Source organism: Megascapheus bottae, chromosome 10 (assembly GCF_031878675.1).
Source record: "Megascapheus bottae isolate mThoBot1 chromosome 10, mThoBot2.hap1, whole genome shotgun sequence".
Classification (NCBI taxonomy): domain Eukaryota; kingdom Metazoa; phylum Chordata; class Mammalia; order Rodentia; family Geomyidae; genus Megascapheus; species Megascapheus bottae.
This window is the reverse complement of record NC_143518.1, coordinates 34,470,347-34,498,192: the sequence shown is the minus strand read 5'-3', so window position 1 is coordinate 34,498,192 and position 27,846 is coordinate 34,470,347. Positions and strand designations below refer to the sequence as shown.

General features: G+C 42.1%; 1 protein-coding gene across 1 annotated transcript; it reads left to right on the top strand.

The window, feature by feature from the left end:
* The first annotated feature begins 303 nt into the window (after positions 1-303).
* Positions 304-25,238, top strand: Sdhc (succinate dehydrogenase complex subunit C). Its single transcript, XM_090340614.1, has 6 exons — positions 304-385; positions 6,290-6,346; positions 9,458-9,559; positions 18,852-18,913; positions 20,960-21,123; positions 25,074-25,238. The coding sequence occupies exons 1-6, from the start codon at positions 366-368 to the stop codon at positions 25,176-25,178; spliced, it is 510 nt and encodes a 169-aa protein (XP_090196740.1). The 5' UTR covers positions 304-365; the 3' UTR covers positions 25,179-25,238.
* Positions 25,239-27,846: the final 2,608 nt, after the last annotated feature.

Genomic DNA, 27,846 nt, shown 5'->3' with positions numbered 1-27,846 from the left:
CAGCGCCACGTCTGTTCAGGCGGTACTGAGGACTTCAGGCATGCCAGGCAAGCACCACTACTGAGCCACATCCCCATCCCTGGACTACAAACGTTGAAGCCGGCGGCGCTTCTACTCTACTCCGGGCAAAAATGATGTGTAAACCTGAGTGAAGAGCGAGCGGGAGATAAGATCCACCGAGGAGGAAAAACACCCCAAAAATCAACCCAAGCCACACGCTGAGCCGAGCCACTCCGGAGTCTTTTTTCGAAGAGCGCCTGCGATCACGTGACAGCCCCGCCCCTCTCGCGCCGCCGCCACCGCCTCCTTGCGGGAGGGGCGGGGTCGGGCGCGTGACGTCACTTCCGTCCAGGCCGGACTCCAAGATGGCTGCGCTCTTGCTGAGGTGACTTTACTGCGGGGCTGGGACGCCGTGTCAGTGACGCTCGGGATCTCCCAACTGTCCCCTCACATGTTAGCCGCGGCTTGCGCTGTGCATGGGAAAGGAAGGGACCCGTGGGTGTGGAGGGCCGCCGCCCTGGGATCTGGGGACCCCTGGCCCGTCTCCCATCCCCCACTCCCGGCCGTTGCTATGAGACTCGGCGGGGCTGCCAGGGCCCTAACTCCCAACTCCGTACCGGACCTTGGGAGCAGGCGCGCGGCGGTCTCCCTTTCTACTCCCCTTCTAATGCTTCGCCCCAAAATTGCTTTTTTTTTTCCTTTTAGTCCCACAGCCGAGTCCCTAAAATGAATTCTTCGAGGTCAGCTGACCTTGGCGTCTACAATTCTGAGATCTTATGTAGGGGTTGGGCCCGGGTCGAGGGTTGCGCTTTGCCTTCCATCTTTTCCAAGAACTTCTGCCCCGCGGCGGGAGAGTGGGGACCGTCTAGGCTCCTAACGCTGCTTTTTTTTCTTTTTGCTGTGCTAAGGGTTTGAACCCAGGGCCTTGCCACGCCCCATGCCTCCAATACAGTTTTGTACTGGCCCTGTTCAAAGTTAATACTGTACTACTTTGAGCCACAGCTCCATTTCTGGCCTTCTCAGTAATTAATTAGAGATAGCAGTCTTACAGACTTTCCTGCCCATATTCCTCAGATCTGAGCCTCCTGAATAGCTAGCTCGAGCCCCCAGTGCTCACTTGCACTTTTCTTTTATTCAGTACTGTCTAGTTCTGCTTTTGTAATTCACTGCCCTTCTAGTCCTAGGGACTAAGTGCCTTTAAATACTTCTGGCACAGATCCTAGCATTGATATTCTTTCTTTTGCCAGTACTGGAGGTTGAATTCATATTTGCTGTTAGGATATTGATTGATAACAAGATTGATAATAAGATAATAAAATACAGGAAGCCTGTATTTTCATTCCAATGTTTATGCTTCCTTTTTTTTTTTGGCTAGTCCTTTGGCTTGAACTCGGATCCTGGGTACTGCTCCTGAGCTTCTTTTGCTTAAGGCTAGCACTCTACCTACCACTTGAGCCGCAGCACCACTTCTGGCTTATTCTGTTTATGTGGTACTGAGAAATTGAACCCAGGGCTTCATGCGTGTTAGGCAAGCATTCTACCACTAAGCCACATTCCCAGGCTAATTGTTTACTTTTTATTTCAGTCATGTTATTTATATTTTACACATTTCTTTTGGGGGCTGTTTAAGCAGTATTGAAGTTACATTTTTTTTGTTTTGTTTTGTTTTGCTTTTTTTGCCAGTCCTGGGCTTGAGCTCAGGGCCTGAGCACTGTCCTTGGGCTTTCCTCAAGGCTAGTATTCTACCCTGAGCCACTGCACCATTTCTGGCTTTTTCTATGTATGTGGTACTGAGGAATTGAACCCGGGTCTTCGTGCATGCTAGGCAAGCACTCTACCACTAGGCCAAACTCCCAGCCCTTTTGTTCTGTTTTTTGCTAGTCCTGGGGCTTGAACTCAAGGCCTAAGCACCATGCTTGGGCCTTTTTTTTCCCAAGGCTAGTGGTCTGCCACTTGAGCCATAGCACCACTTTCAGCTTTTTTTCTGTGTACTGTGTACTGAGGAATTGAACCCAGGTCTTCCTGCATGCTAGACAAACACTCTACCGCTAGGCCAAACACCCAGCCCCTCTTTTTTTTTTTCTTTCAATATTTTTAGTTTGGTGCTGGTGGCTCACATCGTAGTCCTAGCTACTCAGGGGGCTGAGAGCTGAGGCAGGAAAGTCTTTTTTTATTTTCATGTATTTATTTTGTTGCTTGTAGGACTTGAACTCTGGGCTTGGGTGCTATCTCTGAGCTCTTCAGCTCAAGGCTACTGCCCTATCCCTTATATCATAGTGCTACTTCTGGTTTTCTCCTGGACTTTAGTGCTGGCGCTGACTTTGAAACTCAGTCCTCAAATCAAAGCCTCCTGAGTAGCTAGGATTACAGGCATGAGCTACCTTGCTTGGTTGCAGGGAAGTCTTTGAGACTTTTTTTTTGGTCAGTTGTGGGACTTGAACTATGGGCTTGGGTGTTGTCCTGAGCTCTTCAGCTCTAGGCTACTGCCCTATCCCTTGAGCCACAGCACCATTTCCTCTTTGAGACTCTTTATCCCTAAAACCTACTCTGAAAAAGCTGAAAGTGTTCTTTGACACAAGTGGTAGAGCACTAGCCTTGAGTACAGAGAGGCTCAGAGACAAGTGTCCAAACCCTGAGTTCAAGCCCCAGGACTGGGAAAAAAAAATATATATATATATATATATATAATTTTTAATTTAATTTTATTTTAATGTGTGTGCCGGTACTGGGGCTTGTACTCAGGGCCTGGAGCAAGATCACAGCATTTTTCCCTTACACCTGGCTCTCACACCTCCATTCTGACATTTTTGCTGGTTCATTGGAGATGGAATATATTTTCTGTCATAGCTAGATTTGAATTAGTGTCTTCAGATATGAGATGATAGGCTTGAATCACTGAAAAGCCTTTTTGTTTTTCTTTGTGCTGTACCAGGGTTTGAACTCTGGGCCTTGTGCTCCATCAGTTACTTGAACTATATCCCAACTCCCCAATACAGGTTTGTGCTAGCCCTATTTTTGGAAACTATTTGTTATGGAAAGTTTGCTTCATTGCTGTTGAGATTTCAATGTCTGATTTCCCCAAATACCTTCTCATTTCTCTTTCCATTTCAGTCAAACAGTATAAAAATAGACTTTGTTTAGTTTTTCTTTTTGACAGAATGATTCTTCTTGGAGTTCAGATCAGAGTTATCTTAATTCTTCATTTTTTTTTTTTTTTTTTTTTTTTGGCCAGGCCTGGGCTTGAGCTCAGGGCCTGAGCACTGTCCTTGGACTTTCTCAAGGCCAGAGCTCTACCACTTGAGCCTCAGCACCACTTCTGGCTTTTTTTTTTTTTTTCTATGTATGTAGTACCGAGGAATCGAACCCGGGTCTTCGTGCATGCTAGGCAAGCACTCTACCACTAGGCCAAACTCCCGGCCCCTTAATTCTTCATTTTTGCTTTGCCTTCTATCTTTTTACATATATTCTCAAAGATAGACCAAGCCAGGTCTTTCAAGAGAGGCTTCCTTTATTTTATATGATTATATATTTTGAATGCTTTTGAATTATTTGACATGTCATATTTTGGTACATGTTAGGGGCATTTGGATGAGTTGACATTTAGCTTCAAATGATCATATTGGTTCGAAACAGACATTTCAGAATCAATGTTTCAAAGTCAAAGCTGAGGATTTTTTTTGGGGGAGGGGGTCAGTTGTGGGGCCTGAACTCAGGACCTGAGTGCTGTTCTTGAGCTCTTTTTGTGCAGTGCTGGAGCTCTACCACTTTGAGCCACATTGCCACTTCGGTTATCTGGTGATTAATTGGAGATAAAGAGTCTCATGAGGACTTTTTCTGCCCTGGATGGCTTTGAACTGCTATCCTCACATCTTAGCTACTCAGGAGGCTGAGATCTGAGGATCATGGTTCAAAGACAACCCAGGCACTAAAGTCCATGAGATTCTTTTTTTTTTTTTTGCCAGTCCTGGGTTTGAGCTCAGGGACTGAGCACTCTCCTTGGACTTTCTCAAGGCTAGAGCTCTACCACTTGAGCCTCAGCACTGAACTGCTATCCTCACATCTTAGCTACTCAGGAAGCTGAGATCTGAGGATCATGGTTCAAAGACAACCCAGGCACTAAAGTCCATGAGATTCTTTTTTTTTTTTTTTTTTGCCAGTCCTGGGTTTGAGCTCAGGGACTGAGCACTCTCCTTGGACTTTCTCAAGGCTAGAGCTCTACCACTTGAGCCTCAGCACTGCTTGTGGCTTTTTTTCTATGTATGTGGTACCAGGGAATTGAACCCTGATCTTCGTGCATGCTAGGCAAGCACTCTGCCACTAGGCTAAACTCCTGGCCTATCCGTGAGGTTCTTATCTCTAGTTAGTCACCAGAAAACTGGAAGTGTCACTGTGGCTTAACAGGTAGGGCAGTAGCCTTGAGCTGAAGAGTTCAGGGACAATGCCCAGGACCAGAGTTCAAGCCCCGTGACCTACCAAAAAAATAAAACAAACTCTTATTTTCTAGCTATAACATTTTAAGCTCTATTCCTATGTAGAAAATGAGTCTTTTTGTTGTTTTGATGGTTGCACATTAAAGGCAAGTATAGATAATTACTTTCGTCATATTTAAAATGAGATTTTAGAGTTTGGTGTAATTCATTTCTATAAGAGCCTTGTGAAAGCTTACACTGGTATTTGGGGAACAATAGCACTAGACAGGACTCGCCATAGATTCCAACCCACATCTGCAAACTCTTACTGGATAGCCGAGTAACAGGGTCTAGTCTCGTGTAAGGAATGCATGCCCTGCAACTTCAGAGACAATTCATTTGATTTAAAGAGATTTGTTCCCACTTCTTTCTGAGAGCCTTGGGTATACAATGTGTGTATTCACCTCTTGCCTTCAAAGCTGGGGAGAGGGAAGAACTGAGAAGGAGTTTTCTCTTCAAGTTGTGGTCCTTTCCAGTATATTGCTGTAAAGCATGAGGCTCTTGAAATGTTTGTGCTTCTATTATCAGTGGTCTGAGGGACATCAGGAACTCTTAGAAGATTGTTGGATCTTAAGAAATCTTTATATCCTCATAGTGCCTTGCACATGAATAGAGACACAATAAGCTTGCTGTGTCGATATTTAATTATTATTTTTTTGCCAGGCTTAGGGCTTGAACTCGGCCTGAACACTGTGCTTGGGTTTTTCTCAAGGCTAGCACTCTACCACTTGAGCTATACAGTACTTCTCTGGCTCTTCTTCTTCTTCTTCTTCTTCTTCTTCTTCTTCTTCTTCTTCCTCCTCCTCCTCCTCCTCCTCCTCCTCCTCCTCCTCCTCCTCCTCCTTCTTCTTCTTCTTCTTCTTCTTCTTCTTTTTTTTGGTCACTCCTGGGGCTTGGACTCTGGGCCTGGGTGCTTTCCCTGAGCTCTTCAGCTCAAGGCTACCTCTCTACCCCTTGAGCTATAGTTCCACTTCCAGTTTTCTAGTGGTTAATTGGAGATAAGAGTCTCACAGACTTTAGTGCCCAGGCTGGCTTTGAACCATGATCCTCAGATCTCAGCCTCCTGAGTAGCTAGGATTACAGGCATGAGCTACCACGCCTGGCACACTTCTGATTTTTTCTGTGTATGTGATGGTGAGGAATCGAACCAGGGTCTTCGTGCATGCTAGGTAAGCACTGTACCACTAGGTCAAACCGTTTTTAATTTTTGCTCCCAGAACTTCCCCGTGATCCACCTGGAGTCCTAGCTACTTAGGAAGCAAAGGTCAGTAGGATTTGATTTCAGACCATCTCAGGCAAAATTTTACCAGATACCTTTTTACCCAATAGCTTCCTGTGGTATCATGCCCTTGTCAATAGAAAGACTGCAGTCCAGGCCTTCCCCTGGACTATAAGATCCTATTCAAAATAATCAGATGAAAAGGGCTGGAAACATGGCTCGAGTAGTAGAATGGATGACTAGAAATTGCAAATATTAGAATTAAAATCCCAATGTTGCTAAAGAAAATCATTTGCATGAGTCTCTCAGACTTTAGTGCCTGAGTTGGCTTTGAACCTTGATCCTCAGATCTTAGCCTCCTGAGTAGCTAGGATTACAGACATGAGCCACTGTACTATAATTTATTTGTTTAGGTGCTAAGTTTGAACTCTGCTCCACGTATGCTAAGCTCATGTTCTACCACTGAGTTACAGTCTCATAACTCATCTTATTTTGTATATAGCACTCTACCCTAAGGCTAATACGGTACAGAAATAGAAAAGTTGATATACTCATGTTGATCTCTAAATGTGTGTTGATTCTAGATTCTCTTATGTTGCAGACATGCTGGTCGTCGTTGCCTCCGAGCCTACATTAATCCTCAACTCTATATCAGAAAGTAAGTTTCTATATCTATTAATAATATTATCATCACTTTTTCTCCTTCAAAGAAAAGCAGTAGATTGAGATTTGAAGAATATTTGAGAAAGCATGTAGTAATTGACACTTGGCCAAAAGGTTAATAATTGTAGACACTGTGTTTCTAGTTTTTCTTTATGTCATTCCTGGGCCTTGAATTCAGGGCTTGAGCAGTGTCCCTGATCTTCTTTTGCTGAAGGCTAGCACTCTGCCACTTGTGCCACAGTGCAACATCTGCCATTTTCTGTTCATGTGATACTAATACTAAGGAATCCAACCCAGGGCTTCATGCGCACTAGGTAAGCAGTCTACCACTAAGCCACATTCCCAACCCTGTCTTTCTGATTTTCATTTTTTTCTTCTTTCCTTTTGTTTCTTTCATTTTTTTCTTTTTCCTTTTTTTTTTCTTTATAGGTGGTAGGGCTAGAACTCAGACCCTGAGCTCTTTTGCTCAAGGTTAGCACTCTACTACTTTGAGCCACAGCACCGCTGTGTTTTTCTGGTGGCTAATTGGAATTGGGTTCTCATGGAAGCCAGACGGGGTGACTCACACTTGTAATCCTAGCTACTCAGGAGCTGAGATCTCAGAATCAAGGTTCAAAGCTAGCCCGGGCACTAAAGTCTGTGAGACTCTTATCTCCAATTAACTAGAAAACCAGAAGTGAGGCTGTGGCTCAAGGGATAGGTCAGTAGCCTTGAGCTGAAGAGCTCAGCGACAACACCCAGACCCAGAGTTCAAGTCCCACAACTGACCCCCCCCCCCAAAAAAAAAGGTCTCATGGAGTTTCTTGCCTATACTGTCTTCAAACTTTGATCCTCAGATCTCAACCTCCAGAGTACTTAGGATTACAGGTGTAAGCCAGCAGCTGGCTTCTTTCCTTGCTTTCATAGTGTTAGAAATAGAACTAAAACTAAGAGGTTTTTGCTTTGCCACTGAACTACCTTCCTAGTTCTTAGCTCTAAAAGTAGAAGAAAGGATATTTCTTCAGTCTTTCTAAAGAAATTTTCCTTTATTGCCATATTCACTGATTTGTTCCATCTTCTTGATTCCTTCTTTGCTATCTAATGCTCTTAGTTATATTTTATATAGTCTTTTTTTCTCTTGTTCACAGCTGGAGCTTTACTGCTTGAGCCATACCTCCAGTCCAGTCTTTTTGTGCCTGTATTGGCCCTTGAATTTGGGACCTTGTGCTCTCATTTGACTTTCAAAACTCAGGCTGGCATTCTACCACTTGATTTAGACCTCCAGTTTGTCTTTTTGCTTAAGTGAAGATAGGAGTCTCACTAACTTTTCTGTCTTGACTGGCTTCAAACCATGATCCTCAGTTATAAGCTTTCTGAGCTAGGATTTCAAGGGTGAGCCACCTGTGCCCAGCCAGGATATTTAGTCTTTAAATATTATGATGATGATGATGATGATGATGATGATGATGATGATGATGATGATTACTGAGGGGGTTTTTTTTGTTGGTCATGGGGCTTGAACTCTGGGCCTGGGTATTGTCCCTGTGCTCTTCAGCTCAAGGCTACCCAACTATCCCTTGAGCCACAGTGCTACTTACAGTTTTCGAGGGGTTAATTGGAGATAGGAGTCTCACAGACTTTTGTGCCCAGGCTGGCTTTGAACTGGCAAATATTTATTTGTAGTCTGTTGATTTTAACAACAATTACCCTGTGTTATTTCTTTTTTTTTTCTTTCAATTTTTATTTTGGAAATAACACATTAAGGTGAAATAATAGTACAATTAATTAAATTGTACAAAAAATTAAATCTTTACTTTTTGCTTTTCTTTTGTAAGAGGCTTTATGTTGCATAGGCTGATCTTAGGTTCCTAAGTTCAAATGGTTCTGACTGAGAATCTAAAGTACTGGGATCACAGATATTTGCCACTATGTTTAGTACAGTTAGCCTTTTAGCCAGATATATCAGTTGTTAACATATTCTTATATTTTCTTTTATAACAGTACAGTTATGAAGACATAATTAGCAAATTTAGGAAGGTTAATGTTTATGAACACTAAATATACAATTCTGTTCTAAACAATGAGCTTTATAGAAATACAATTTTCTTTTTCCCATTCAGGGACCTAATTAGACAAACATACTTAGCTGTCATATTTCTGTACCATCTTTTGATCTTGACATGAATCTTAGCCTTTCTTTCTTTTTTTTTACTTTCTCCCTCCCCCCTCACTACTGGAGTTTGAACTCAGAGCTTCGTACTGACTTAGCTTGCTTGTTCTCTCCTCTGACACTGTGTCATTTGAGCCACACCTCTATAGAGTTCTGCCTTTGTGTTTTGTTTTGTTTTTTTTCTTGCCAGTCCTGGGTTTGAACTCAGGGCCTGAGCACTGTCCTTGGACTTTCTCAAAGCTAGAGCTCTACCACTTGAGCCTTCACACCACTTCCAGCTTTTTTTTTTTAATATGTATGTGATACTGAGGAATTGAACCCGGGTCTTTGTGCATCCTAGGCAAGCACTCTACTACTAGGCCAAACTCCTGGCACTATCCTTGGGCTTTCTCAAGGCTAGAGTTCTACCCCTTGAGCCACAACACCATTTCCAGATTTTTCTATATATGTGGTTACTAAGGAATCAAACCTGGGTCTTCATGCATGCTAGGCAAGTACTCTACCACTAGGCTAAATTCCTGGCCCCCTGAGACTCTTTTATATCCAGGAAACTACTCAGAAGAAGGCAGAACTGTCTCTGTAGCTCAAGTGGTAGACCACTGTCCTTGAATACAAAGAGGCTTGGGGACAGTGCTCAAGTCCCAGAAATGGCCCCCAAAAATGCCCTAAATAGTTTGTTTTGTAAAATAGTAAAACAGGCTTTTTTTTTTTTAATTTGCCAGTCCTGGGCCATGAGCTCAGGGCCTGTCCTTGGGCTTTCTCAAGGCTACAACGCTACCAATTGAGCCCCAGCACCATTTCTGGCTTTTTTCGATGTATGTGGGACCAAGGAATTGAACCTGGGTCTTCGTGCATGCTAGGCAAGCACTCTACCACTAGGCCAAACTCCTGGCCCTAGGCTTACACCTTCCCCCCCGCCCCCACAGCTTATTTTAATACCTCTTGATTTTGTTTTAGTGCTGTTCCTATGGGAACAACAGCCAAAGAAGAAATGGAACGATTCTGGAATAAGAACACAATTTTAAACCGTCCTCTGTCTCCCCATATCACTATCTACAGGTAAGAGTTCTGGAGCTAAGAATATGGTGGGAATAGGTGAAAGTTTTGCAGATTGGTCCTTAGTCTCCCTATTATTTTCTTCAAATAGAGGGAAATAATTTACTTCACTGATATACAACTATTAGATAACAGGGTAGAAAAAAATTTTTTTTTAATCTTATTTTCGGTTGCTTATATAATAGTCACTAAATGCTACTCTTAGTTTTACTAGGTATTTAAGAAACTATCATTTAGGAAAGTTTGATAAGTCAAAATGTAATTCCTGTTAACTAAAGAAAAAAGCTCTGGAACAATTTCAAATTTGTATAATACTTAAAGGAAAAGTGCTAGTTCCCAACCTGTTGATATATCTGAATTATTTCAGAAAGAATCAAAAGCAATGCCTCATTACTCATGTGTGGTCTTTTTTTTTTTTTTTTAAGTACATTAGTGTGTGCCTGGGGGGGCGGGGTTCATTGTATTATTTCCATACTTGGAAACAATGTGTCTGAATTGAACCATCATTTTCCTTTATCCCTCTTTGTTAAAAAATTCCAGCCATTTTACTACTTACAAATATACTATTTGCACCATATTTTCCTCATTCATTTTCTCCCTTGTCATACCCTTCCCCAACAAACTTCTTTTTTTGTTGGTTGTGGGACTTGAACTCTGGACTTAATCTCTGTCCCTGAGCTCTTCAGTTCAAGGCTAGCACTTTACCACTTGAGCCACAGTATCACTTCTGGTTTTCTAATTGGAGATAAGAGCTTACACACTTTTACCCAGGCTGGCTTTGAACCATGATCCTCAGATCTCAGCCTCCTGAGTAGCTAGGATTACAGGTGTGAGCCAACTCGCAAAGCATAGCACCCAACAAACTCTTGTTAGAGTTCTTGTGTTTTAGTTTTCTACTGTATGTTAATTGTACCAAGGATTTCACCATGGTATTTCAAATGTACATATATTTTATTTTTTGTTTGTTTTGTTTTACCAGTCCTAGGACTTGAACTCAAGGCCTGGGAACTGTCCTTGGGCTTTCTCAAGGCTAGCACTCTATCACTTCAGCCACAGCACTACTTCTGGCTTTTTCTGTGTATGTGTAATACTGGGGATTCAATCCAGGGCTTCATGCATGTTAGGCAAGCACTCTACCACTAGGTCACTCTCTCAGCCCTGTACATATATTTTAATCAGAATTACCTTTTCTCTTTCCTTGCACCTCTCACCTCCCTTAATGACTGGCAGCTTTCATTGAGTTTCTTTGTTTTTGATTTTTGGGTTTTTTTTTTGTGGGTCATGGGGCTTGAACTCTGGGCCTGTGTCCCGTCCCAGGGTGGTAGCTCAAAGCTACTACCCTACCTCTGGAGCCATAGCCCCACTTCCTGTTTTCTAGTGATTAATTGGTTTTCTAGTGATTAATTGAAGATGAGTCTCATGTTTGTTCTTTAGTGCCCGGGCTGGCTTTGAATCAGGATCATGATCCTCAGATCTCAGCCTCCTGAATGGCTAAGATTAATTACAAGCATGAACCAGGCACAACTCATTGAGATTCTTTTTTTTTTTTTGCCAGTCCTGGGCTTGAGCTCAGGCCCTGAGCACTGTCCTTGGACTTTCTCAAGGCTAGAGCTCTACCACTTGAGCCTCAGCACCACTTCCAGCTTTTTTCTATGTATGTGGTACCGAGGAATCGAACCCGGGTCTTCATGCATGCTAGGCAAGCACTTTAAACACAAGGCCAAACTCCTGGCCCCCTCACTGAGAGTCTTTCTTCATATAAAGTTGCAGTATATTAGGAAATTATTCACTTTGGTCAATCTTTTTCCTGCCAAGGACTGTTTAGATACTTTAATTTTTTTGCCAGTTGTGGGACTTTAGTTCAGGGCTTAGGCCCTGTCCCCAAGCTCATCGCATCACCGCACTTCAGTTTTTTGTGTGATTAATTGAAGATAAGAGTCTCACAGGGACTTTTCTGCCAGAGCTGGCTTCAAACTATAGTCCCTAGATTTGAGTATCCTAAATAGCTAGGATTATAGGCATGAGCCACTGGAGCCTGGCTTTTAGATACTTTTTAAGTAGTTGTACAGAGTTGTTAAAATTCCATGTGTCAAATTATGAGTACAAGGCTTCTTAGTCAATAATACCCCTTCCTTCATTCTCTCCTTTTCTCCCCCACTTAGATGCTTATAACATTGGGACATACACATTGGTACAGGCAGAGGGCCTTGGGAAGCCAACAAGAAGCATATGAGAAGCATTGTGTCTTTCTTGTCATATACCAAATAATTTTCAGAGCCTTATTATGGCCTACCCACTGGCTGGGCATTCCCTACCCCTGCAACAGTGCTGTAGTTAGAATTACGTTCTCTGTGTGTATATGTATTAGATGTGTCTGTGTGTATAGGTATGTGTATGTGTGTATGTGTGTATACTATGCATATGTTCACAAATACCTATGTCTTTTATATCTAGCTTTTACAAATGGGGAAAAATTGATAATTGGTTTTCTAAGCCTGACTTATCTTGCCCAACATAGTATCCATCCATTTTCCTGCAGATGACATAGTTTCATTCTTCCTATGGCTATGTAGTATTCCATGGTATGTACATATCATATTTTCTCTGTCCCTTCACCTGTTTTTTGGCACCTTAGCTTATTTCTGCAGTTCGGCTGTAGTGAATAGCACTGAAGTAAACATGGGTATGCAATTTATTTCTTGTGTACTGATTTATACTCCTTTGGATTCTTGCCTAGTAGTGCTTGCTCTATCAGGACAAAAGGTAGGTATATTTGGGGCCAGGAGTTTGGCCTAGTGGTAGAGTGCTTGCCTAGCATGCATAAAGACCCAGTTTCAATTCCTTGGTACCACATACATAGAAAAAGCTGGATGTGGTGATGTGGCTCAAGTGGTAGAGCTCTAGCCTTGAGAAAAGCCCAAGAACAGTACTCAGGCTCTGGTGTCCAGTCCCCAGGACTGGCAAAAAAACAGATGTATATTTGTAATTTCATACTGCTAAGTGCTGATGGCTTAAGGCTCTAAGCTACTCAGGAGGCTGAGGTCTGAGGATCATTATTCAAAGCCAGCCTGGACTAGAAAGTCCATGTGACTCTTATCACCAATTAGCTGGAAGTGGAGCTGTAGTTCAAGTGGTAGAGCATTAGCCTTGAACAAAAATTCCCAAGGATAGCTCTCAGGTCCTAAGTTAATAACCCAGGATGGGCACACCAAAAAAAGCAACTTTTATACTGATTTCTTAATAGTTGTGATCATTTATATTCCTACCAACAGTGTATGAGGACTCCTTTTTCTCCATATCATCTTCAGCATTTCAGCATTCATTGTTGTTTTTTGTTTTTGTTTTTGCCAGTCCTGGGCTTCAGCTCAGGGTCTGAGTGCTGTCCTTGGACTTTCTCAAGGCTAGAGCTCTACCACTTGAGCCACAGCACCGCTTCCAGCTTTTTTCTATGTATGTGGTACCGAGGAATCAAACCCAGGTCTTCATGCATGCTAGGCAAGCACTCTACCACTAGGCCAAACTCCCAGCCTCTCATCGTTGTTTTTTTTCCCTCTTTTTTTAAATGATTGCTATTTGAGTGGAATGAGATGGAATGTTTACTGTAGTTTTGCTTTATATTTTCTTATAGCTGAGGATGTTGAACATATTTTCATTGTCTATTAGTTGTATTTTTCTGAGAATTGTCTGTTCAGTTTGCTTTTCCTCCACACCCACCCCCCTTTTTTTTGGCTGGTCATGGAGGTTGAATTCTGGGCCTAGATCCTGCTCTTGAGCCCTTTTGTGCAAGACTAGCACTTTGAGCCACAGCTCTAATCCCAGTGTAATTTGCTGCGTGTGCTGGTTTCTAACTGTGATTCTTAAGTCTCAGTCTCCTGTGTAGCTAGGATTATAGGCATGAGCCAGTGCCCAGCTCTGTTTACTTATTTAATTGCTTTCTGATTTTTTGAGTGCATATATCTATATGTTCGCATAAATTTATTCCTCTACCATACTATATGTATATTAATATACATACATAATCTCTGTTTATCACATGTCATCACAATTAAATACTAGCTTGCTTTGTGGCTATCTTCTAAGAAAAGTCCCTAAAGATTTTTTTTTTTTTTTTTTTTTAAAGCTAACCCAGCAAATCATCTTGAGCTCTGCTACCCTCTTTACTGGTTTCCTGCCAGAGAGGCTAGCCATTTTTTAGCCACCTCCACAAATACCATAGTCCTTCGGGTTTTTTCCAACCTAGATTCCAGGAATAATTCTGATGGTAGAAATTGGACATTGTACTAAAAAAGAGGCTGCTAAGAAGAGATCTCAGTCCTTAGTACTTTATGGTGAAACTTTTTTTTAAAAGTGGTAAATTATTTAGGGAGGATTATAATGAGAGAGAACTTTCAAAATTATTCTCCGTCTATATTTAAAGCCTTGACCTTTTCCCCCAGAATAGGGCATAGTAGAGGTAAATAGAGACAGTAAAGGCAGGTCTTTTACTATCTTACTTTTTTATTTTAGTTATAGCACTCCAAATCTACTTGATAGAAAACAAAAGAAACAATAAGAAACACAGGGTTCTTTCCAGCATGACATATCTGATTAAAGTTATGTTTTCTATTAAAGAGGTATAGAAAGTAAGTGTTTAATGAAGTTGAGCATTGTTGGATATACTTTTTTTTTTTTTTTTTTGCCTGTCCTGGGCTTGAGCTCAGGGCCTGAGCACTGTCCTTGGACTTTTCTCAAGGCTAGAACTCTACCACTTGAGCCTCAGCACCACTTCTAGCTTTTTTTCTTTTTTTTTAATTTTTTTTTTATTGTAATTAGTAAAAGGGTTACATGAGGCCAGGAGTTTGGCCTAGTGGTTAAAGTGCTTGCCTAGCATGCATGAAGACCCGGGTTCGATTCCTTGGTACCACATATATAGAAAAAAAAGCCGGAAGTGGTGCTGAGGCTCAAGTGGTAGAGCTCTGGCCTTGAGAAAGTCCAAGGACAGTGCTCAGGCCCTGAGCTCAAGCCCAGGACTGGCAAAAAAAAAATAATAATAAAAAATAAATAAATAAAAGGGTTACATGATATTTGCCAGATAGAAGGTGCATTAATTCACATACATTGATACCCTTTCACATGTCTTGGTACCCGTTTCCCTCCCCCCCCACACCTCCCACCCATCTTGGTTTTCCCCCCTTCCCTATCAAATTTCAAATATCCAAATACAAATAAATTCAATATATCAGATAACAAAGTGAGATACTATACCAATATGAGATAACCAAGGGACAGCAAAGGAGATGAGAGACAACATAGTACATTAAGGACAACAATCATTCATTATATGGCTTTTGTTTCAGTATCCTGGAGGTCCTTTCAATTAGCTTCACATTATATGTCCTTATGTATCAAGATTTTGCTCTATTGCAAATCTCTGTTCTAGCTTTTTTTCTATGTATGTGGTACCGAGGAATCGAACCCGGGTCTTTGTGCATGCTAGGCAAGCACTTTAACCACTAGGCCAAACTCCCGGCCCTGGATATACTTTTTTCTTACTGTGGTTTTCTTTCTTTCTTTCTTTCTTTTGGAGGGGGGGTGGTGGAGGGTAGATGAAAGTCCTAGGTGCTGTCCTTGAGGTTTTTTTGTTTTTGCTTCTTGTCAGTTTAGGGCCAGGCGTCTCTCTGCTTTCTTGCCTGGACTGGCTTTTAACCATGATCTCCACATCTCAGCCTCCTTAGTAAATATGATTAGAGGCATGAGCCACCAGGCATGAGCCCAGCAACCTTGAACTTTTATGCTCAAGTTTAGCACTTTAGCCACAGCTCCACTTTTGGCTTTTAGGTGATTAATTAGAGATAAGGGCCTCATAGATTTTTCCTGCCCTGGCTGGCTTTGAACTACCATCTTCAGAACTTAGCTTCCTAAGTAGCTAGGATTACAGGAGTGAACCACCAGTACCCAGCTTTGTTGGGTATAGTTTTTAGCCATCTGTGTCTTACTTTCTCAATGGTATTGTTAAATTACTCCTATTCTGTCTCCCTAGCATTTCTTTAATTAATATTCTATTTTTAAAAAGCAAAAAGTAATATAATTCCTGTCAGTAATTTTTTTTTTTTTTTGGCATGGTTCCTTCTATGCTTGATACTCTTTAAGAATTGGAAATGTAGCCGGGCTAAGTGGCTCATTCTTGTAATCCTAGCTACTCAGGAGGCTGAGATCTGAAGCTTGTGGTTCAAAGCCATCCCAGGGCACTAAAGTCTATGAGACTCTTATCTCCAATTAACCACTAGAAATCCAGAAGTAGTGCTGTGGCTCAAGGAGTAGAAGGGTAGCCTTGCACTAAGAGCTCTGAGACAATTCCCAGGACCAGAGTTCAAGCCCCAAGACTCACAACAACAACAAGAAGAATTGGAAATACAAAGATGAATAAGTTATATTCTTTGTTCAAGAGGATCGCTTATTTCCTGATAAAATTTTTTTTTGCTAAAGGATATCATATCATACAAGCTCCTAGTTATATTTTATATCAGTGAATTACAACCAGTTTTGATTTTTTTTTTTTTTTTTTTTTTGTGGGTAATGGGGCTTGAACTCTGGGCCTGGGTACTGTCCCTGAGCTCTTCAGCTCAAGACTACTGCCCTACCTTTGAGCCACAACCCCACATCCCATTTTCTAGTGATTAGGAAATAAGAGTCTCATGACTTTGTAATGCCCAGCAGCTTTGAACTACTATCCTGAGATCACAACCTCCTGTGTAGCTAGGATTACAGGCATGAGCCACCCTGCTTGATTTTTTTTTTCTTTTTCTTTTCATTCTTTCTTTTTTTTTTTTTTTTTTTTTTTTTTGTGGATCATGGGGCTTGCACTTGGCCTGGGCACTGTCTCTAATTCAGCTCAAGGCTACTGCCCTACCCTTAGTCCAACCCCCACTTCCCATTTTCTAGAGGTTAATTGGAGATAAGAGTCTCAAGTCCTTTTGTGCCTGGGCTGGCTTTGAAGCTTGATCCTCAGATGTCAGCCTCATGAGCAGCTAGGATTATAGGCCTGAGCCACCATGCCGGCTTGATTTTTTTTTTTTTTTTTTTTTCCCCAGAGCCGGGCACAGAACTCAGGGCCTTGCACTTTTCAGGCAAGGGCTTTTCCGCTGAGCTAAATCTCCAACCCCTTTTTTAAAATGCTAGTCCCTTACCCTAATGTTTAACGAGGAATTAAAAATTGTGTGTAGAGGGCCAAGAGTTTGGCCTAGTAGTAGAGTGGTTGCCTAGCATACACGAAGACCCAGATTTGATTCCTTGGTACCATATACATACATACATACATACATAAGCCGGGAAGTAGTGCTGTGGCTCAAATGGTAAAGCTCTAGCCTTGAGACAGCCCAAGGACAGTGCTCAGGCCCTGAGTTCAAGCCCCAGGACTAGTTTCTTAGTTTCTTAGGGAGCTGAGATCTCAGGGTTGATGTTCAAAGCAAGTCCATGAGACTTTTTGGGTATTTTGTTTTGTTGTGGTTCATGGGGCTGGATGCTGTCCCTGAGCTCTTCAGCTCAAGGCTACCGCCCTACCCTTGAGCCACAGCCCCACTTCCCATTTTCTAGTGATTAACTAGAGATAAGACCCTCCTGTTCTTTAGTGCCCAGGCTGGCTTTGAACATAGATCCTCAGATCTCAGCCTCCTAAGTAGCTAGGATTATAGGCATTAGCCTCTGTGCCCAGCTTGAGGGGCCTTTGTTTGTGTTTTCTGTTAGTCGTGGGGCTTAAACTATGGGCCTGGTACTGTCCCTGAGCTCTTCAACTCAAGGCTAGCACTCTACCACTTTGCCACAGTGCGACTTATGCTTTTCTGGTAGTTAATTGGAAATAATAGTCTCACAGACTTTTGTGCCCAAACTAGCTTTGAATTGTAACTCTCAGATCCCAGCCTCCTGGATAGGTAGTATTACAGGCATGAGCCACCAGCACCCAGCTTGTTTTTCTTTTTTAAAGGAGTTTTCGGTTGCAGTCGTTTCCTCTTCTAGGCTCTAACAGTTATGTAGTCTTGTAAAAAGGGAGACCACTTCTTCTTAAGTAAATTTGTTTTCTCCCCTTCCCCCTTACTCGCCAAGGGATTGAATCCAGGACCTTATAGATGCTAGACAAGAATTTTGCTACTGAGCTACTGAGCTATGCCCCAGGTCCAATTATTATTTTCAAAGTAAAAAAGGGAAATAAAGGAATGTGAAGGTGTTTTTGCTTTTTAAAAACAACCTTGACTGGGCACTGGTAGGTAGCTCACACCTATAATCCTAGCTACTCCAGAGGCTAAGATCTGAGAATCATGGTTCAAAGCCAGCTTGGTAGGAAAGTTCATGAGACTCCTGTCTCTAGTTAAACACACACACACATAAAATAGCTGTAAGCAGAGCTGTGGCTCAAGTGACAGGGTACAGGTGCTGAGTTCAAGCCCCAGCACACAAAAAAAGGTGGGGGGCACGAGTTTGGTTAGTGTACAGTGCTTGCACAAAGACCCAGGTTCAATTCCTTGGTACTACATACATAGAAAAAAAAAAAAGCTGAAAGTGGTGCTGTTACTCAAGGGATAGAGCTGTAACCCTTGGTAGAGAAAGCCCAAGGACAGTGCTCAGGCCCTGAGTTCAAGCCCCAGGACTGGCAAATTAAAAACAGAAATATTCAAACTAGGCATGATGGCTCACTCCTGTAATCGTAGCTATTTAGGAGGCTGAGATCTGAAGATCTCAATTCAAAGCCAGCCCAGGCACTAAAGACTGAGAGACCTTTATCTTCAATTAATCACTAGAAAACTAGAAGTGGTGCTGTGACTCAAGGGGTAAAGCAGTAGCCCAAGGGGTAAAGTAGTAGCCTTGAGCTGAAGAGCTCAGGGGCAGTGCCCAGGCCCAGTCTAAGCTCCACGACTGAGAAAAAAAAAAAAAATCAGAATTATATTTCCTTTGTGAAGGTGGACTCTTCTCTTTTTTCTTGTGGTACTAGGGATTGAACTCATGCCCTCACACTTGTCAGGCAGTCCATCATCTAAGCCAGGCTCCCCAGCCCCTTTTACTTCTATTATTTTGGGGACGGGTTCTTTAATTTTTGCCCAGATCAGCCTGGACCAATATTGTCCATTTATACTTCCCCACTTAACTAGGATGACAGATGTGTGCCACCATGCCTAACTATAGTTGAGATGCATTCATGATCAGTTTTGCCTAAGCTCATTGACCTCCTCTTCTCTCCCTCTCCAGTCTTTAGGATTATAGGCGTGAGCCACTGTGCCCAGCTCATCTTTTCCTTTGTAAAACTGACATTTTTTCTTCTTTGCAGGTGGTCTCTTCCCATGGTGATGTCTGTTTTCCACCGTGGTACTGGTATAGCCATGAGTGGAGGTATGTAAGTATATTTTTAAATAAATGTGTGTATGTGTATGTATATATATATAGGTATATATGTATGTGCATTTTTTTTTTTGAAGAACAGCTGTTTCTGTGGCTTGTTAGTGACTCCTTTACAACTCAGCAACTCAGAATGATGAGTCCTTCTAAGCTGTTGAATTGAATTCAAGCTTAGGAATTCCCATTATATTGCATTTCTTTTTTGGGGGGCGAGGGGAGTGGGGGGAGTCCTGGGGCTTGAACTCTGGGCCTGGGTGTTATCCCTGAACTCTTCTGCTCAAGGCTACCACTCTACCCCAGGGCCTGGGTGTTGTCCTTGAGCTCTTCAACTCAAGCCTATGCCCTACCCCTTGAGCCTCAGCCCCACTTCCAATTTTCTAGTGGTTAATTGGAAATAAGAGTTCGTGGACTTCAGTGCCCAGGCTGGCTTTGAACCTTGATCCTCAGATCTCAGCCTCCTGAGTAGCTAGAATTACAGGTATGAGCCACTGTGCCTGGCCAGATCCTCTTTTTTTGTGTGTGGGTCATGAGGCTTGAACTAGGCCTGAGCGCTGTCCCTGAGCTCTTCAGCTCAAGGCTACCTACTGCCTTACCCTTGAGCCAAGCCCCACTTCACATTTTCTAGAGGTTAATTGGAGATAAGAGTCTCAGGTCCTTTTGTGCCTGGCCTGGCTTTGAACTTTGATCCTCAGATCTCAGCCCCCTGAGTAACTAGGATTACAGGCATGAGCCACTGCACCCAGCTAAGATCCTCTATTTAACACACATTTTTTGTTACCTATAATTGCCAGACTCTGAAAGAATAATTTACTAATTTCACAGAATCTTGGTTTGCAGACTGCAGTGTTTATTCATTTATATAGTATGAGAGAAAGCATGAGTGTATCCTTTTCAGGTAGAATGCATGGAATGCAGGTAGGTAATCAGATTTCTGAAATCTGATATATATCTCTTCATAGTAGGAATGTATTTCACCAGAGGCTGATATTGGAGGATCCTAGTCTGAAGCCAGCTGAGGCAGGACAGTCCATGAGGTAGAAGTGGAGCTTTGTTTCAAGTGTCAGATCACTAGCCTTGAGCCAACAAAGCTCACAGACAGCACCCATCCCAAAGGATTGGCACATGAACAAAGGGGAGGGCATATGAAATAAAGGTGGTTTCAGATGCTGTAATCTTTGTTTTATTTAGCTCTATTCCCATCCTTCTCACACAAAATCCTTTGAAAGTGTAATCAGCTGGGCACAGTGGCTCAACACCTGTAATCCTAGCTACTCAGGAAATTCGAGGATTGCAGTTCAAAGCTAACCCCAGCAGGAAAGTATCCATGATCCCATGAGACTCTTATCTCCAAATAACCAATCAAGAAAGAAAAAGACAGAGAGAGAGAGAGAGAGAGAGAGAGAACGCACGCGCGCACGTGCAAGCGTGAGAACGTGAGCACATTGTGGCTCAAAGTGGTAGAATGCTAGCCTAGAACAAGAGTTCAGGACAGCACCCAGTCCCTAAGTTAAAGCCCCAAAAAGTCAGACTCAGTGGCTCATGCCTGTATTCCTACCTACTCAAGAGGCTGAGATCTGAGGATCTAGGTTCAAAGCCAGACCAGGTACCAAAGACTGAGATACTCTTATCTCCAATTAATCACCAGTAAACTGGAAGTAGGGCTGTGGCTTAAGGGGTAGGATGGTAGCCTTGAGCTGAAGAGCTCAGGGACAATGTCCAAGCCCAGAGGTGAGATGGTAGCCTTGAGTTGAAGAGTTCTGGGATAGTGCCCAGGCCCAGAGTTCAAGTCCCATGACCAAAAAAGTGGAATCACCTTATTCTCACCCAGTCTCCGAGTTCAAGCCATATATATCCCCATATAGATAATGTGGGTCTTATCTATGTGGGTATGATTATGAAAACTTGTATTCTCTAAATAATGAAAGAAAAATGGTTTAGAATTGTAAGAAGTGCCAGCGGCTATCCTAGAAGCCCACTTTTACCCTTTGTATTATTGTAACTGGTGGCTATTCGTGATAGGTTACTTGCTTTTCTCCTCAGTGATCTCTCTTGTTGGCTTATCATCACTGGTGCTCCCTTGGAACTTTGAGACTTGTTTGGAGTTTGTGAAGTCGCTGAGTCTGGGGCCAACACTGATCTATACAGCTAAGTTTGTGCTGGCCTTGCCTCTCACATATCACATGTGGAATGGGATTCGACACTTGGTAAGTTAAATGTAGATTTGTACATTTTCTGGAAGAAGAGAATGGGATAGCCATTGTTGAGCTTAAAGGTCTTCTACTTCTGTGTGTGTGTGTGTGTGTGTGTCTACTTCTGTGTGTGTGTGTGTGTATTTGTGTGTGTGTGCTGAGTGTTGAACCCAGAGTCTCGTATGCTAAGCCTATGTTGTATCTCTTAATTATATCTTCAGTCGTTAGTGTTCTGAGGATAGTTGTGAAAGATTTTAGGTGTTCTTTGGGAAAGATCCCTCCCCTATTCCTTAATGGGTATAAGCCAAGCAGAGGCTTCAGTGTTATTAAAAGATACTCCTTGGAGCTGGGAGCATGGCCTAGTGGTAGAGTGCTTGTTTAGCATGTATGAAACCCTGGGTTCCATTCCTTGGTACCACATACACACAAAAAGCCAGAAGTGGTGCTGTGGTTCAAGTGTTGGAGCTCTAGCTTTGAGAAAGCCTAAGGACAGTGTGCAGGCCCCAATTTCAAGCCCTAGGACTGGGAAAAGATACTCCTGAAGTCAAATCATTTATTAGGCATAGAAGACATTTATTAGGTAAATATGAACTAATAACTATTATGTGTCCTAAACATTAGTCATTCTATTATGATCCTAATAAACACAGTTACTGCTTTCAGTCTACCATTGCTATCAACTCAGAGTGACAAGTCTGACTGGATACAAAACAATATTAAGGAAATGGCGCTGTGGCTCAAGTGGTAGAGCACTTGCCTTGAACTGAAGAGTTCAGAGACAGTGCCTAGGCCCAGAGTTCAAACCCCACAACTGACCAAAAAAAAAAAATCTTTTGTCCTTTTTTATTTTTGGCCAGTCCTGGGGCTTGAGCTCAGGGCCTGAGCACTGTCCTTGGGCTTTCTCTACCAAGGGCTAAAGCTCTACCACTTGAACCACAGCACCATTTCTAGCTTTTTTCTATGTATGTGGTACCAAGGAATCAAACCCCGGTCTTCATGCTTGCTAGGCAGGCACTCTACCACCAGGTCAAACTCCCTGCCCCAAACTTTTGTCTTTCTTTTTAACATTCATTGTCTTAACAGCATATTGTATAACTATTTTTTATTGACTAATTGGAAAGAAAGACAAAACTTTAATAGAAGCTAGATACTAAGGATATCCTAGGTTTTAATCTTGATTTGGAATCTATTAGTAGATTGAAAATTATCTGTGTTCATACATTAACTTTGGTATCAATTCAGTCTCTTGCTCTCCAGCTTTCTTGTTTTGTTTTGATTTTTGGTGCCCGTCTTGCTACTTTTGTTTAAAGCTAGTGCTTTACCACTTGAGCCATAGTGCCACGTCTGGCTTTTTAGTGTTCAGTTGGAGATAGGAGTCTTATGGACTTTTCTGCCTGGGTTGGCTTTGAACCATGCTTCTCAGATCTCAGGCTTTTGAGTAGCTAAGATTATAGGTGTAAGCCACTGGCATCCAGTTAGTTTAGTCATTCTTTGAAAACAGTGTCTCACTTTTTGCCAAAGCTAGCCTTACTACTATCCTCCTACTTATGCAGCAGGGGAGAGAGGTGCAAAGCTAGTGCATACCCAGTATTTTTTTTATCAGTTGAAATACAATGAATTTTTGTTTTGTTTTGTTGTTGGGGTCGTACATAGAGGGGTTACAGTTACAGTTACATTCATCAGGTACTGGGTGCATTACTTCTCGCACATTTATACCCTTTCTCATGTTTTTGTTGTTGTTGTTGTTCTTCTTCTTTTTTGTTTTTGTTTTTGCTAGTTCTAGGGCTTGAATTCAGGGCCTGGGCACTGTCCTTGGCTTTCTACCATTTGAGCCACCACACCACTTGCAGCTTTTTCTATGTATGTGGTACTAAGGAATTGAACCCAGGGCTTTGTGCATGCTAGGCAAGTACTCTACTGCTAGGCCACACTCCTGGCCCCATGTTGCAGGATTTTTTAAAATTTATTTTCTTTTTTTAATTTTTCCCCTGGCTGGCCTCCAATTTTAATCTTCCATCTCTGAGCTGAAATCAAACCATCCACCTCCCAAGCAGCTAGTTGTAGACATGAGCCACCTCACTTGGCATCTATTCTCTTTATGAAGGAATTAAAACACAAACAAACTTGCCCTGGGTCAGAGGTTAGTCCCTCCTCCAGATTTTTTTTAATATTTCATATTTTCTAGCTTTATTGCCCATAACTTTACATCCTTCCCCAGGAAAATGATTAATTTTGTTTTTCTCTTACCCATTACTTCTGAACCTGAGCCAACTGTCAGATGGAGGCTTTTGTCCTGATTTAACCTTTCATAGCTTCCACATCAGAGCTTTAGAGACAAATACTTTATGGATTTTGGTCTGGTCCAATAGACAGTTTAATTGAAGAAAAACAAAGTGAGACCAAGTGACCCATTAAATTTATCTATTAGTGCTTCCCATGAGCAGTGGTAAGTTTGATTTAAAAGGAATTTTCACTTTCCTGAAAGGGAGAAGGGAATGGAGAAGGAAGGCATTATTATTCTATAAAATAAAGCTCTCTTAAAAAAATAAAATTAAAAAGCCTGGAGCTTGCCTTGTATTTGCTTTTGTCTCAATTTGGGGTATTTTGGAGAGAGTCAGTTTACAAAATCTTAGGACTAAAGCTTTTTTGCTCTGGTTCCTGCTAATGATATTCTCCTTGTTGAGAGATGTGCGGAACCTTATGGCTTTACTGAAGCCCTTAAGTCTTTTGTTTCTTCTTCTAATAAATATTAGCTTTGGATGTTGGTCAGATTTTAACAGCTTCCTGTGACAATCTGCAGTTTGGGGCCTCTATAGTTGCCTTACTAGAAGTTCTAATGGGTATTAAGAAGAATATGAATGTAAAAGAGAAAGGGATTATAGGGCATTCTATAGATTCCTCTCTCCTGCCAATACCCAACATGGCATTTTTTCTTCACCAGTGTTTTGGTTTTTTTTTTGTTTTTTTTTTTGTCGGTCATGGGACTTGAACTATGTATGGGTCTGGGCACTGTCCCTGAGCTCTTCAGCTCAAGGCTAGCACCCTGCCACTTGAGCCACAGGGTTCAACAAAAATAAGCCAGAAAACCAGACACCATGGCCCAGGCCTATAATTCTAGCTACTCAGGAGGCTGAGATCTGAGGATCAAGGTTCAAAGCCAGCCTGGGCACAAAAGGACCTGAGACTCTTAGCTCCAATTAACCTCTAGAAAATGGAAAGTGGGGCTTGGCTCAAGGGTAGAGTGCTAGCCTTGAGCTGAAGAACTCAGGGACAGCACCTAGGTGGAGTTCAAGGCCCATAACCCATTAAAAAAAAAAATGGTAGAGCACTAACAAACAAAAAAACTAATGGACAGCACCCAGGTCTTGAGTCTAAGACCTACTACTAGATCCGTGTTTTTAGATTTTTTTTTTTTTTTGGCCAGTCCTGGGCTTGAGCTCAGAGCCCGAGCACTGTCCTTGGACTTTCTCAAGGCTTGAGCTCTACCACTTGAGCCTCAGCACCACTTCTGGCTTTTTTCTATGTATGTGGTACCGAGGAATTGAACCCGGGTCTTCGTGCATGCTAGGCAAGCACTCTACAACTAGGCCAAACTCCAGGCCCTAGATTTTTTTTTTTTTTAACAGAATCTTGCTATGTAGTCCAGGTTAAACTTGATTTTCCTGGGTTACCCTTTCAAGTGCTAAGAGCATTGAAAAGTTGTTTATTCAGTTTAGTCTAGAAGCTTCTTTATGTGGTATCTGTGATGTCTCAGAAAATATTCCAACACTACCACACAATAGGACTTCATTCTGTCTTTAGGGTAAATGAGTAAAGGGGCCATTATTGTGGGTTTTGAGAAAGGCGAAAGTAGGATAGATACTCTTCTCTGTAATCATATAGAGGTACCTATTTTAAAGGTAAAAAAATCCTTTCTGAGAAAGGAGTTGTGGGAGTGACAATGTTTTTTCTTCCTTTTTCTACAGACATGGGACCTAGGAAAAGGCCTAAAGATTCCCCAACTCTACCAGACTGGAGCAGCTGTCCTGGTTCTTACTGTGTTGTGCTCTCTAGGGCTGGCAGCCATGTGAAGATTTGAAGTTCTCATCATCGTCTTCCTACAAATTATTACCCTGACATATCTTTCTGTCACTCCTGCCAATAAAGGTCTTCTGACCAGTTTAGTTCTTTTGCAGATTCCCTTCGGGCTTGACAGAGAAGCTCATACAATTGGAGTAGAAAAGGTATAATTTCCCCCTTTCTAAGAGTAGCTATAAAAATTCTCTTTTCCTGCCCACAGCTTATAGCCTACAGTAGACCTAGGAACTCCCTTTTTTCCCCCCTCTTTATATTGGGCTCTGATTTGTGCTGAGAGTCAGCTTTTAGTTTCTTCTTCCCAAGACAGTGGAAACAATGCCACCTCTGTGGCTGCCCTAGTGACTGAGGGAAAGGCTTGGGTGCCACTGCCTGTGGGTTGCTGGTTTAAAGGACAATTCTGTTCATTGGTCAGAGCCCAAGGCCTTTAGCACCCACACAGTGTAACTGAAAGAAGGGAGATGGGGGTGGAGGGGAATTATGCTTCCCACCTAGAGCAAGATAAAGAGTTGTTACTTAGAGCTGAGGCTTTGGAAAGAAGACATATAAGTTTGATTCAAGAAGACCTAGAAATTACTCTTGGCTTTTTTTTTTTAATGGAAAAATAAACCTCTTGGTGTCAGGTTTTCTAATTAAAGTTCATGTACCAACTTTTTCTAAAACTTCAATTAAAAAACTAATTTTATCCTTGGCTTTCTTTGAAGTCTAGAGAAACCAAGAGGAGGGCTGCTGAGGAGTAACCAATTTCCTCCCCCTCCTCTGGGTTTCAGGCATTTACACTTGTCAGTATGGCCTTTCCCAGGGGAAAATTTTGTCCCACAAATGACCATAAGAAAAATTTTAGAGGATTAAATATAAGTAACCAGAGATTTGAATATCAATCACAAACCATAGAAAAAAAAAGGGAAGTTAAACATTGAGAGTTTTTGTTATTATAGGCTTCAGAATCCCACTGATGGCTCATGTATGCCTCATGACAGCTAAGGGATGATGAGCAGCTAAGAGATGACTTGAGGATAAAGATGAATAGAGGGACAGGGAATTTGGCCTAGTGAGTAGAGTGCTTGCCTAGCGTACATGAAGCCTTTGGTTCGATTCCTCAGTAACACATACATAGAAAAAGCCGAAGCTGTGCAAGGTGGCTCACGCCTGTAATCCTAGCTACTCAGGAGGCTGAGACCTGAGGATCAAGGTTCAAAGCCAGCCTGGGCACAAAAGGACCTGAGATTCTTATTTCCACTTAACCTCTAGAAAACGGGAAGTGGGGCTTGGCTGAAGTGTAGGGTGGTAGCCTTCAGCTGAAGAGCTCAGGGACAATGCCCAGGCTAAGGGGTAGGGCGGTAGCCTTGAGCTGAAGCACTCAGGGATAGTGCGCGGCCTTGTTCAAGCCCCATGACCCATAAAAAAAAGGAAAAAAGGCCAGCAATGGTGCTATGGCTTAAGTGGTAGAGCTCTAGCTTTGAGAAAACCTAGTGGTCAGACCCTGAGTTCAAGCCCCAGGACTGGCAAAAAAAATAAATAATTAAGAAAAAATGAGGTATTATTGAAATCCTAGCAAACAAATTGCAATGAGGAAACTTGTTACTTTTATATTCATATAGGCCAAGCTAGTGGGACCCTAAGTCGCTTTATAGGAGTACTGTTTTCATAGTTGTTGCAAACTCAGGAGTAAGAGTAATCACCTGTCACTCTGAGTTGTTGGTAAACTTGTTTATGGGTTGAAGAGTAACAGAAGGTCTTATGGAAGCTGTCCCAGCTGCCAAAAGCTTTGGCTTTGAGTAATGCTTACTTGGCCTTTTTTGTGCTAGACTGATCCCTAGGAAGTCTGATAGCCTCCATCAAGGTAAACTACCCTAAATTTTGCCTTTAGAATGAGGGACAAGTAAGTGTTCAGGAGGAAACACTGATACTGAGACTTGGAAAGATTTGATTAGGGTATTTATTATTATTTTTGCCAGTCCTGGGGCTTCAACTCAGGGCCTGAGCACTGTCCTTGGGCTTTCTCAAGGCTAGAGCTCTACCACTTGAGCCACAGCACCATTTCTGGCTTTTTCTATGTATGTGGTACCATGGAATTGAACCCTAAGAAAGCACTCTACCCCTAGGCCAAACTCCCAACCCCAGGGCATTAAATTTAACAGGAAGATACAGAATGGGGCCAATGAGAAATAGCTGTAGGAACCTAGGGAATGGATAGGGAACTTTCTGGCTTTGGGGGTTGCTTCTTCCTATGCCATTTACTGAAGGAAGAAGAGAGAAGAAGAGCATGAATTCATTTCTGTTCTAAATTTCAACTTGTTTATGTCTTTTAATCACTTCCACATCTTGTTTTCATATGGTATATATTTTTGTGTAACTTTAGATCTTTATCTTTCCATACCTTTTCTTTCTCCAAACATGCATATGCATATACTCAATTCCTACTTTTGTTTTTTAAATTATTAGCTGCACATTGTCTGACAAACAGTAAATGATTGGTTCTTTGAGATTCTGCCCTTTTCCTTCAATTCAGACCATGTTTTCCTTGGTCATTTCCGGAGGTGGAGCTGACTCAAGCATTACAAAAATGAGTTGCATCCCATTTTTATTAGTGTGTATTAGTTGTAAAGGGGTATTCCATTATGACATCTCCATTCCTATGAGTTACAAGAGAGCTGTAGCAGG

Bases quoted from the DNA above. Each gene is read 5' to 3' on its own strand.
- Sdhc (XM_090340614.1), top strand. From the start codon at position 366: ATGGCTGCGCTCTTGCTGAG. The intron at 386-6,289 runs GTGACTTTACTG...CTTATGTTGCAG, and splicing joins ATGGCTGCGCTCTTGCTGAG to ACATGCTGGTCGTCGTTGCC. The intron at 6,347-9,457 runs GTAAGTTTCTAT...ATTTTGTTTTAG, and splicing joins CCTCAACTCTATATCAGAAA to TGCTGTTCCTATGGGAACAA.